Source organism: Penaeus chinensis, chromosome 35 (genome assembly GCF_019202785.1).
Source record: "Penaeus chinensis breed Huanghai No. 1 chromosome 35, ASM1920278v2, whole genome shotgun sequence".
In the NCBI taxonomy this organism is placed as follows: Eukaryota; Metazoa; Arthropoda; class Malacostraca; order Decapoda; family Penaeidae; genus Penaeus; species Penaeus chinensis.
The window spans coordinates 27,368,822-27,381,321 of NC_061853.1; the positions used below are offsets into that span (position 1 = coordinate 27,368,822).

A 12,500-nucleotide genomic window follows, 5' to 3' on the forward strand; every position below is an offset into this window, starting at 1 on the left:
TAATTATTGAACCTTTAGTGATAAGGAGAGGAAATGTCAGCATTGATTATAGCATACTTTGAAGTATAATTTTAAGTTATAAGATAGATAACTTGCTGATATAAAAACCAACTCTAGGTGCTTGGTTTTGATATAATTGTACTTTGTTCAGATTTTTTATTTATGAAAATTTCATACTTGTGTGTATGCCTAATGGAAATTAGAATATATATATATATATATTTTTTTTTTTTGTAAGCTAAGGAAAAGGATATCATTGAGTCTCATTTTGATGTAATATTGACTTCACTATGATTGTGTTTTTATTTTCATCCTAGAAATGCATATTTCTATAGAATAGTATTGATGTAGCTTTACATTAGGCTGTCATATCAACTTTCTACATGGGATCTACCTGCTATGATCTAATTGTCTTCTTGCTCTTTTATAATTAACCCTGTTACTGGTCTTCTCTTTCAGGGACGAATGGTGAAAGTCCTGATATGTCTAGTCAGCAGCACGAGGATGGTGGAGAGGGAAGCAGTGTTGGTGGAGGTCGGGATTCCTCCTCTCCCTCTTCAAAGCCAGAAGAGGGAGATGCCACGACGTCCACCACAGCCTCAAGTGTTGGAGGCTCCCAGGGGGGGACTGCACCGCCTTCCAAAGCCTCTTCGCCACAAAACCTGCCTCAGTGGCAGTATTCCAGGGTGAGTGTAGTTGTAATGCGGGAGATCATAAACAAGGTTAATGGGTGCAGTGATTAAGTCATCTGGAATTGTTTGGTTTATATATATATATTTTTTTTTTTATACTACCTGTATTAAGAGTTTAGTTAAAAGATGATCTTGTATATCCCTTTTTCTCTCAGGATGAACTTCTTGAACTTAAAGTGGCCCCATTGTCAATGGCATGGCCATCTTGCTTGGATCCTGCCTATAATAAATCTCCTGGAAGATGGGATCCAGAAAGATGGATTCGGGCAGTGCATGACGCGGCTCGTCCGTCCAGCACAGCTTCCACTGGCTCTGCAGCTACTAATAATAGACCCGATCGCCCGCCTGATCTCGAGCTGAAACGTAGCCGCGACCCTCGAGAGAGAGTGAAGGTGAGTGGGACGCTATGCCATTATCAAAGAATTCAATTTAAGACATTTTTTGGGTTGTATAGATTTACCCAGGTAAATGGCTTTGTTTCATAAGTAATATAGTGTTTAGATTAAAATTTTTTCCCCCTTTTCTCTTTTGAGAAAATTATTATTGGAGATTTATGTGCTTTTTAGGGATATTACTTCCAATTTCAAGACAGTGTTCTATTTAACAAGATATCAGTATATGTTGGTGAAGAGGAAACCCTCAACATCTAGCATGTAAGAAATAAAATGAAATGAAAGCAGAAATAAATTTGTCACCCTTTGCAGTATTACCATTTCAGCTAGTTTTATGAATTTAAGTGCCAGTTGTTAAAAATACATGAATCGTCATAAATAATTTATGTTAAGAATGTCAGTCTGGAATAGTTAGTTATCTGGAGCCACTATGATTATATAAAGACCTATTTTTATGGTCTAATTGTAATTGGATATGTAAAGTTGTTTGTGAAAAAAAAAAAGATGGGTCTAACCTTTTACGCAATGTGTAAAATTGCATTGATAGGTTAATTGATTTATAAACCTAAATATGATATTTCTCAGCTTGTGATTTGTTAATGAGAATCTGGAAATGAAACTAAAAACCTGCTATTTGCATTTCAGCAAGAGGAGCAAGATGGAGTAGTGTTGTCTCCTCAACGTCGAAGCTTCAGTACAGGGTGTCATGGCCTGCAGCAAGGCTCTTCAACCAGCAATCGTCCAGACTCTCCTGCAGAACGCACACATCCACAACGGGAGTCACACAGGGAGATTCCAGCTCGTAGGATAGGCTCAGGGCGAATTTCTCGTCGAGATGACCTGGAAGCTCCTGTTGGGGGTGATCGCAGGGATTTGGGTAGGAGAGACCGAGACTTGGATCGAGAACGGGACAGGGACAGGGAAAGGGACAGGGATATTGATCAGCGTCGTGATACCAGGGATTGGAGATCGAAGCCTGATCAGCGATTTGATAGAGATGACAGGTAATATTATAAGTGGTTTGAAAAGGGAATACTTAAATTTAAAATTAGATGTTGTTTTATGTTTGTCTAATAATATGGTATGTGGCTTCCTTAACAAGAAATTAGCTCTAGGGTTGCAGGGAGTTTATTGCATTGGTATACTTTAATCGTTTTTTAAATTGTCAGTTATCTTATTGTTATATTCCCAGGTACGACAACAGGCGCCGTTTCTTTGAAGATGATGAAACTGATAAACGTCCTGATCGTCGTGATAGAGACCGAGACAGGGATCGCCGCAATCAGGATCGCCGTAGAATGTCTCGTAATGATGAAGAAGAACAGCCAGAATGGTTCACTGGAGGGCCCACTAGGTATGATTATGAAATTCTTTTTTTCTTTATGGCTGAGAAAATTCTTTACCTTTTTTTATTTTGAATTTTGTAGGTTCTGCATGAAGACTAAGAACTGAAAAAGGTGTCTGTCAACTGGAAAGATTTTTTTATTAAAAAAAAAAAAAAAAAAAAAAAAAAATCGCTGAATTCAGAGATGATGAATGTCTTGTCACCACATCTAGTGTTAAAAAATCGTGATTATAGTATATAATTAGATCATATTTTTTTCCAGCCAAAATGAATTCATTGAGCTGGTTGGCTTTGATGATATACCAGAGGAAGGAAATCAGTGCAACAAACCTCAAAGCAAACGTGAGCGCCGACGTTCGAAAAAGGACAAAGAAGGTGAGTGTTGTATACCTCATAAATCTTTTTCACTTTTGACATTTTGGCAATGTGTATATTTTACAGGTATTTAAATCTGGTGACATGATCTTTCAACAAAACATTACTATGATTTATTCATACTCAGGAGGAGGAAGCCGAAAGGGATCACGTAGCAACACTCCTGTCATTGTTGAGGAAGGAATGAACAACAAATCTTCAAAACAAATGGATCATCAAGACGAACATTCTAAAGATGCACATCATCAAAGAATGCAGCCAACTGTTGTTGAGCCAGCAGGTGAAGAGGATGCACCTAGTTTCAACATCGATGATTTCCTCGGAGACATTATAGGATTTCCTGGTAAGTTCATGGGTTTTCCTAATTAAGAAAATCATGCCTTATTATTGTTTGATAAAATTATGGAGATATTATTTGAATTCTGTGTTTGGGTTGTGTTAGTTAATGAAAGTGTTCACTGTTTTAGCTGGTCATGATGACATTATGGCTAGTAACAATGCTAGTGCAGGAGGTGGAGGTTCGTCAAGACTGAAGCAATTCTTCTCGAAGAGAGATTCTCCTATCTTGGGTTCTACCTCGAATTCCCGGCGTTCCTCAATTGATATTCCTCCCCATCTAAATAATCTTCTAAGTGGTATGTTCATTGTCTGTTATCCTCTCTTGATAGCAAGACAGTCCTATCCTAACTACATGGAAGAATTATCATCTTACAAAAACATGGATGTATCTCAGTCTTAGTGGAAAAGTTAGATCAAGGAAAAAATGAGTTTTAGATGCTTTGGCTATTAAGAACTGATCCAGTCAAATTTATCTATCAATATGCAGAAAAGTTTGATTCTTTACTATGTATAAAATCTTTGCCTAAGGTATGATAATCAAGATACAGGAAGAAAAGAATACAGGCAAAGAAATAATAATTAGACTTACTGTCTCATTGCCAATCAGATGTGCTATACTTAGTGAAAATCCTTGTCAGTAGTACAAGGTCGATGTACATCCAAGTTTACTTACAGCAGACATTAGCATTCAGAAATGAATTGTACTTTTTAGGGAAGGTAAGTTTAATTTTTTTTTTTTTTTAACTGCCATCATTAAATTAGTTTTGTTTCATATTTTGAAACCCAACCTTGCATGACCTTATGTTTTGAATAATTAACCTTATTTAGTACATGTATTGATTAGACTAAACATTTTGCTTTGCTTAACTTGTGGTAGGCATTCCTCTCTTAGTTTGAGAATGCAGTTGTTCAACCAAGTTTCAAAACACTAACCTTCTTACTTTTGTTAGTTTGTTTGACATGCATTAGAAGTAGCCCTGGATTCTTTTTAAATTTTGAATTTTATTACTTAGAGAAGTAAATATTGAAGGCCTGGTTTTACTAGCTTGCATACCAGTGCTTTTGGCATTAGGTGTTGGTGATATTGCTTGGATATAGTTTTATTAGTTCTGGTCATTTTTCAAAACCCCCTCCCATTTCAGGTTCTGCTTAAAAATGCTGAAAGAATATTGCAACTATGCAAAACATTATCCATTTCTTACACATGCTGTCAGCAGATTCTTTTAAATAATTTCCCATGTTATTTCCTCTACCTGTGTTTGTTTGTTATGTCAGTTAACATGGAAAATATAACTATTGGGGTTCCTTTCCATTATAATTTAATATTTTTAAATGGGATGAGGGTCAAGCTAATTCCAAGCCACTGGCTGGACTAGACCTATGCTGTCCTTTTTGGGTATCTGTGACAAGGAGCTCCCATCATATATAGTGGATTACTATGCCCCCTTTCAGCATTTAATTTGCTATAAGTTAAAAGAAAAGAAAATGCCGACATCACTTCGCTTCACTCGTGCATTCTCAAACCTCACCAGAGTTCTTATTTGTTCATTTCTTGGGTTGGAAGGTCTTTTTCCATGCTAAAGGTCTTTCTGTCTGTCACTGATTGATAATGGATTTTGATACCTGTTTAAGTTAAAATCAAATATCTAGTAATATAGAGCATAAATAAACAGTTTTAATGCAATATTCACTGGCATCTGACTTAGCTCTTTCCTTGCTTAATCCAAAGATAGGAACAAGAAAAGAAATTAACCTGTACAGTATATTATCAGTAAGAAAGACTCGTTTGTTCTTTGGTAGACACTGTATAAGTATATAATCAATAATAAAAAATTTGGGAAGAAGCCTGGGATTTTTAAATTTGTAATTTGTCTTATTTGTGAATGTTCATAAGTGTTTTAGTTTGTGATATGGAAAAAAATATTTACATATACAGTGTCTAAATATGACTTCTTATTGTTTTTAATATGTAATAATGTAATGTGAAATGTAATAATATCAAGATATAAAAGAATCCAGTTTTTCTTTGGCTAGAATTTAGAAAATAGTTATGTAACCTACAGTATGTTTGTATTTGGAGGTAAAGTAATTGTTATGGATTTTACTAACAATGGTTTGAGTCACTCGAAAGACTTTTTCTTGCATTTTTTACTAATACTGCATCAGATACCAAAGGACCTCAGTTTAACTGTGTACGAATTGGCCTTTGATGTATTATCCTAACCAATAGACCTGCTTCTGCAGAAATCACGGGTAGCGAACCAAACATTGTGATCCCCTCGCCCACGGCAGGCCTCGACTCGAACCGCTTCTTTGCGCCGATATCTCCGGCTGACAAGACTGGTGGCAACTCCATAGTGGACCTCCTGCAGCAAGCTAGTGGGGTAATGGGTGGACCAGAATCAATGGGGCCACCTCTACCTGTAGTTCCTCCAGGCTTACAAGGGCCACAGCAGCCACCGTCAATTAAGGATCTCAGTGAGTTGTTCGGTGTACACATGAAGGCTTTGTTAATGATATACCTAAAAGGGTACTCGTTTGTGAGTACGGGATATCTTCACTTAGTTTGGATTTGGTTTTGTCGTCTGTGCATGGTTTCCTATTATATTGTCACCAATGTTAATATTGGGTGGATAGATAATAGTTGAGAGAGGGGGGGGGTTTGGTTTTGGTTTGTTCAGTCTTTCTCTAAATTTGCTAACAGCTTTGTTGGTCTTAATGCTCTGTACCCTTACTTCATTATACATGTCCTTATAGGTCTGTATATTTAACAGGACCTGTTTTTACTAGGTCTGAGTTTTCCAGGCCATTATTTTTTTTTTTTTTGGGGGGGGGAGATTGCTGTTTTATGTACTTGAAGGATGCCTTTAACTAGAATGGCCTGTTGTCTAACTCCAGGCTATGCCAGTAGATATGTGCACTACTAAGGGAAAGAGCTCAACTTTAGTTTGTTTTTCTAATTGAAGCCAATCCTCAAGGAGGTTCAAATTTGCTTCCAGAGTATCATTGCTCAGTTATACCTTCATTTAACACTGGGATGGTATGTATGTAAATGTCATCATGTCCACATTGATCTTAGTTTGATAATTGTTTACACAGAAAGTGGTTCCCCAAGTTGCATAGTCAACAAGGCAGTCAGTGACTTGTCCTACCTATCTCACCTATTTACCATTTTCCTTGATTTTTGAAAATATTATTTATTATTTTATATTGCTCTTTGTATTGGTTATAACATTATGATAATCATATTGTCAACCATAATAATAGCATTAACCCATTGGATCCAAATGCTTTGCATTAGGCATATTTGAGTGGCCACTCTCCTGGGTGATCAGCTTGTAGGCTGGGCACATATGAACACTTGTGTGCGGTGGCAAAACTTTATGCCTCCCCTTTGCATAAGCATTTTTAGCTTTTTTGCCATTTTTCAATATCCATATTTGTCATTTGATTTGCTTTGTCCAGATGGTAATAGAGTATTGTCTTTACACAGATTCCGTAACATCTCTGTAAGTAATCCATAACTCAGTGCAATAATAACAATAATAAGTAACACTTTGTTATTAGTGTTATTTAAATTTTTCCATAAAATTCAATTTTCCTTAATATAACCTGCATCACCGGTCATGGCAGGCAAGAATAGGATTCTAAGGATTGAAATAGTGGCCTCCCTGGAGCTCATGGCATGGGTCATGGATGGTATATTCCATATTCGTTTATCAATAGAAATAATGGAAATGGCTCTTCCTAAATGCCTTTTCAGTCTAATCACCCACCAAGACCTTTGCGCACAAATGGTGAGTCATTCTCGTCACCCTGGCCTTCCGCCGAAATTCTCATGACTGCGAGTTCCCATCAATCTGGCTCTCAGCCAAATCTTTCCCTGACAGTTCACGTCACCTGCCCCTCAAGCCAAATTTTTTCATGACATGATGGTCACATCTGGATAGTAGGGGTTAATAATGATAGCAAGGGGGGGGAGGACCTGAAAACTTGAGAAAAGGAAAATTCAGGTGAGTTCACATAGACTTACAGATTGGCTCCTTGGTAGCTGAGCATTTGAGGAGCCATATATAAGTAAACAGTTCACAAAACAAAACTACTGTGGACATTACTTTTTCCCTGTGGAACAAGTAATAGGTTGATTGAGACTGCATACTGCTGATTTCATAAACCTTTGTCTTTTGGTTTGTGTGCTCACTGATAAGGTGCCCCAGTAAAATAATCTGGAAGAAAACCCAAGCTTGACCAGGAATTATCTTCACTGAGTACACTCCCAGCTGATAATTCACCATTTAGAGAATTTGAAAAAATGAATTTGGGCCACTTTTGTTGGGTGTATTGGTAATTACCAGACTTGTTGGCTGAATTATTGCTATATGAATGGAATTATCATGTATATTGTGGGTGTGATTGGTTTTGTGTTCAAGGTGATAAATTGGCTAACTTTTTTTAGACATGATTTGCCATTAATGACATTTATCAGAATTGAGTAGGAAGGTTATAATCTTATAATCTAATGTAGCAGCAGTTTGTAATGTATATTTTTGAATGATTAGGATAGATTTTATATCAGCACAATTTTAGAGTTTGTCTAGTAGGAAACATTTAGTTACACATTGATTTAGACCAGTTAATACTCGAGAGAGAAAAAGTCAAATAGAAGCATTAAAAAAATGTACACCAACATATGAGTGTTAGATCCTGCTTATTTTATGCATGTTATTCCTGTAATATTAAAATCTGAGAATGAATAATTAATGTGGAAAGCTTTTTCTACAGACCTGCCATTGAGCTTAGGCCTATTTGAAGTTTAAGCATTATTCAATACATATATATTTTGCATCTTGCCAACTTTTACCCCTAATGCTGGTCAGGTATTAATACTTTACACATCAGTGTGTGCACGCTGTGTGCTTACTGGATTTTAATGTTTATATAATGGCAAGTTACTCTTAATAAATGCTGAGCTTACATAAAAGAACAGTTTGTTTACTGATTATTCCACCAAAGAATTATTAAAGAAAGTTTGTATTTTTGCTCTATGGTGTCTGAATGAAGCTCAACAATGAAAGTTTTTTATTGTGTCCAGGTAAATGTTGCACATATACCAGGTGTCAGCATATTTCATGTTTAGGAAATGTAAATTTAATATTTATTGTGAATTTTATGAATTAATACATTCATTCTAATTGTAATTTATATGAAATCAGAAGGAATGTATTTCAGAATAAATGCACTTTCTTCAAAATATTCAAAGTATCTCAGAAATCACTTGCTGTTAGTCTATTAACTTTCATAATAGATTTTGGAGTGATGGTACAAAGTTCAGTTAGAAGAATCAAGAGAAGTTTATTTCAAGTTTCCACATGCAAGACATCACAGGATAAGTGTCTCATCTTGGTTGTATATGATCATAGAAAAAAGAAGGGGTATGAGACTTTCAGGATCTTTATAATGTGTGTATATATAACCAACTGACAACAATTGGCATGAGAAGTGCTTGGTCACTAAGGAGTTCATTCTTAGTTCAACCTGTCATACCTGATTATCCATTTCCTTGATTTTTGTAAAGATTAATTTTTATTATTGTATTATTTTTATTGTTTTTGTTATTGTTTTAATAACAATAATGTCAGTGATATTAATAGATATGGATATTAACCCAATGCCAACGGGCATGACGTGTACGTACGTGCTATGCCCACTGAGTTACTTGTTTGATTGTTTTTACACATAGATAGCTACACTTGTACTAAGTCACCAATGAGCCAGTTACGAGTACTGCCTGTCTCACCCATTTACCCTTTTCTTTGATTTATGAAAATATTTTATGTTATCTTGTTTTGCTATTACTAATGTTTAACCCCTTCACGACGGGTTACGTCTATAGACGTCAAAACAAACTGCTGGAAATGTGGTGTGCAGCTGTACGCCGTGGTAGTGCACCAAAGCGCTATGAGGCGGTGATTCGGCTTGATGTACCGAATTCCTGCGCTCAAAGTCGGCACCATTGCCATTGATCGCCAGAGTGTAGAGTTTTTTTTTTAGTTTTCTTCACCTGTCACCAATGGGTTAAAACCTTATAATAATTATAATGTTTATAATAAAAATAACACAATCGATATTCATGGCACTAGTAAAAAATGTTTTTCCCGCCATCTCAAATCAGGGTAAGGTCACAAGGTCTATTAATTGACTCCTTTATGGCTAAGCACTAGCAGAACCATCTATGTGCAGAGACATTCACAAAAAATATAGAAAATGAGCACAGCATTTTCCCTATATTTTCTTCATTTTCCCCGGCGGCATTGGGTTAAAAAAAAAAAAAAATCAAAGGTTGGGGAAATCAGGTGCATTCACTAGGGCCTATTCCTTGGTAGCTGATCACTAGTGGAGCCATCTGTGTGCAACAAATTTCAATAAAACTACACTAGACAGTACATGAACCTTCATTCTTTAGGGTAAACATCATGTGTCTCATTAGGTGCTTTGAATTTTTATGTATTTAGTTTCATATATAGTTTTATAATTTTAAGTTTGGATATATTTGTATGATTTATTACCAGAAACATCTGGGACATGAACACTTAGAGTATCTTTGATAGATATAGGTTCAGTACCTTAACCCTATGATCCGGTTGGCATTACCATCATGTCATGAAAAAACTTGGCTTGAAGGGCTGACTTGAACATGTTTTGGGAAAATCTATCTGTGGGCCTGGGTGACACAAACTTGATGTCATGGGCATTTTGGCTGAAGGCTGGGGGTAATGGGAAAGACTCCCCATGAGTGCACAAACTAGGAGGGTGATTAGACTCGTTTGGGATTTAAACGGTTTTGCATTATTTTCATCGATATACAAATGTGGAATGTAGTGTCTGTGAGCCATGAATGGAAGAGCGCTAGCTCCAGGGAGCATACCACTTCATGCTCAGCATCCTATCCCTGGCTGCTGTGACTGGTGTTGCAGGTTATATTATAAGAAGCTGAATAATATAATAAAGAAGAACATATAATAATGTTACTAATTATTGTTATTCTTGCACTGACTTGTGGACTACCTCTGGTTATGATAAGGAGTCTGTGCAAGGAAATGGTCCATCCGCATGTGGATAAAGCAAAGTAAATGGCAAATATGGACATTAGAAAATGGGAAAAGCTAAATACGCTTATGCATATAAAGAGAAAATAACATTGCAAAGGGGAGGCATGGAGTCGTGTCACTGCACATGAGTGTTCGTGTGCACCCAGCCTACAAGCAGCAAACCCGTCTGAGCAGCTGCTCAAGTCAGCCTAACGCCTGTATGTTGGGCCATGTGATTGGGGCATAATATTGCCGTGAAGCTACCGGATCCAGTGGGTTAACCCTAGTTATTCTCCACCATGGGAAATGTATAGCACTGGTAATTGCAAATGAAAACTAATTTTTTGGCTGATGGGGGTATGAGTATATTTCTGGTTTGTTGTCATTTTGGAAACTTAGTCAAAGATAGCATTTGTTGTTAATAGAATTAATTGTTGGATATGGTATAACACATAATTTTTAAAGTATCTTCAAATCTCTCTTAGATTTCCATAATTTCCTGTTATGTTGACCCATTTCATCTTGATATTTTGTTAGTAGATCTTAATGAATTTATGTGAATTAAAATATTTAATGTTGTTAATGCTTAGATTATTAACTTTTTGCAAGGACAAAAAAGAGTATTTTGTGTATTTTCTTAACAGTGATGGATGGGAAAGGACAGAGCTTGGAAGAAGTTGAAGCTGGAATAAGGAATATGCGTCAACCTCTAAATCATCCCAGTCAGATGGGACGTAACCATCACAATGCAAATCAGATGACTGCATTCAATGACTTCGTAAGTATTTTACATTTTGTAGGTGTCATCGCAAGCATTTTTTGGGCCTCATAGGTAAAGCATGCACAATAGAGTATTTTCTGGTAATCAAATAATGTAGTTATGTAGTTGATATGGAATAGATCATATATCTGCTATGGAATATTTGTGTACTTTGTATGCTTTCTTTTTTCCAAAGAGGGTAATTGGATATGGCTAAATGTTTGCTACTTTAAAGTACTCTCTTTTAGTTCACACTAAATATAGGTTGTATTCTTAGGAATATTTATACCAGCTATAGCCGTCTGTAATTGTTGCATATTATGAGATTCTTATAATACTTTTCTCAGCAGTAGTTTCTTATGGCCATTGCTCCTCAGATGAATTCACTGTAATGTAAATTTATTTTGGCATGCAATTGAATGCATTTCTGGGGTCTGTTTCTGTTGAATGTATGTTTCGTATGGACAGTGTCTTAGCGTACATTGGCTTGTTGGTAACTAGATTCAAAATTGCTCTTTTGTTTCTGATAATTTTAATTTTTCTTCTTAGTAACAGAAACAAGACAATGTTATGCAGTGTAGAAATGACTCTAAAAGTATTTCTACCTTCAATTATGTTTTTCAATATTTAAAATGAATCTATTATATTTTATAGTGATTAAAAAAAAAATGTGTACATATATACATATACACATATATTTGTTACTATAAGAATAAGTTTTATTTGACTTCAGATTCATTCACACCAGAGGGTTCTGCCATAACTTAGTTTGGTATAAAACAAAATTATCCTTGGACCAGTATTTTTACTTGGCTTTTCACTTTACTCTCATTGGTCTTAGTTGTGTGGTGTGTATGTAAGGAACCTATCAAAGATGAAGGTAGTTTTTCAGTAGATGTTTTGTGATAGGGATGGCAGGGTTAGTTCAACGCAGGTGTACACCCTAGTTTTTTGTATTTAGTGTCATTGTAATTGTTTATTCCAGAGGACTCCTCCCTACCCAGGATCTAATCCTTTTCTGCTACTGGTATTTGGAAAATCGGTAGATTTGTAGGGGTGTCCGGTTATTTGTAGTGTACAGCATAATGGCTGCAGTAAAATCCCATCCTCATGGGTATGGCAGTAAATTGATGTTGGGAGTAGTTACTGTTGGTTTGTCACACAGATAAAGGGTTTACAAAGTAGCTTCTCTCTTGGTAGGAAGGTGGTATCCAAAAGTTTTGCAAGATTACTTGATGTACCTTCAATATTCTTTTCTCACTGGTTCTGGTTGGCTCTGATATTTTCTTAGTAACTTGGATACAATTACTGTGCAATATTTTGCTTGAATACTGTAGGGTGCTAGCAGCTAACAAAACACATACCATGAGAGAAACTGTGTCCAGGAATTTTCCACATCATGGACAGTAGCAATCATGTTCATCAAGTCCCAAGAGCATACTAATTACAAATTGTAAACTATTTAACATGGAGAAATCATGGATGACTTCAGTTATTTAAGATTGTTAT

The 12,500-nt window shown here is 36.0% G+C and overlaps 1 protein-coding gene across 7 annotated transcripts in view; it reads left to right on the top strand.

The window, feature by feature from the left end:
- Positions 1–12,500, top strand: part of LOC125044465 (myb-like protein P) — a 40,444-nt gene that overhangs the window by 1,783 nt on the left and 26,161 nt on the right. For 5 of the 7 annotated variants that reach the window (XM_047641153.1, XM_047641154.1, XM_047641147.1 and 2 more), the window contains exons 2-10: positions 460–686; positions 848–1,084; positions 1,730–2,088; positions 2,277–2,438; positions 2,692–2,804; positions 2,932–3,147; positions 3,272–3,439; positions 5,388–5,621; positions 10,876–11,009. In XM_047641153.1, the coding sequence (XP_047497109.1) occupies positions 460–686; positions 848–1,084; positions 1,730–2,088; positions 2,277–2,438; positions 2,692–2,804; positions 2,932–3,147; positions 3,272–3,439; positions 5,388–5,621; positions 10,876–11,009 (1,850 nt within the window). The remainder of the gene's footprint in view (positions 1–459; positions 687–847; positions 1,085–1,729; positions 2,089–2,276; positions 2,439–2,691; positions 2,805–2,931; positions 3,148–3,271; positions 3,440–5,387; positions 5,622–10,875; positions 11,010–12,500) is intronic. The other 2 variants (XM_047641148.1, XM_047641152.1) reach the window with 2 other exon arrangements.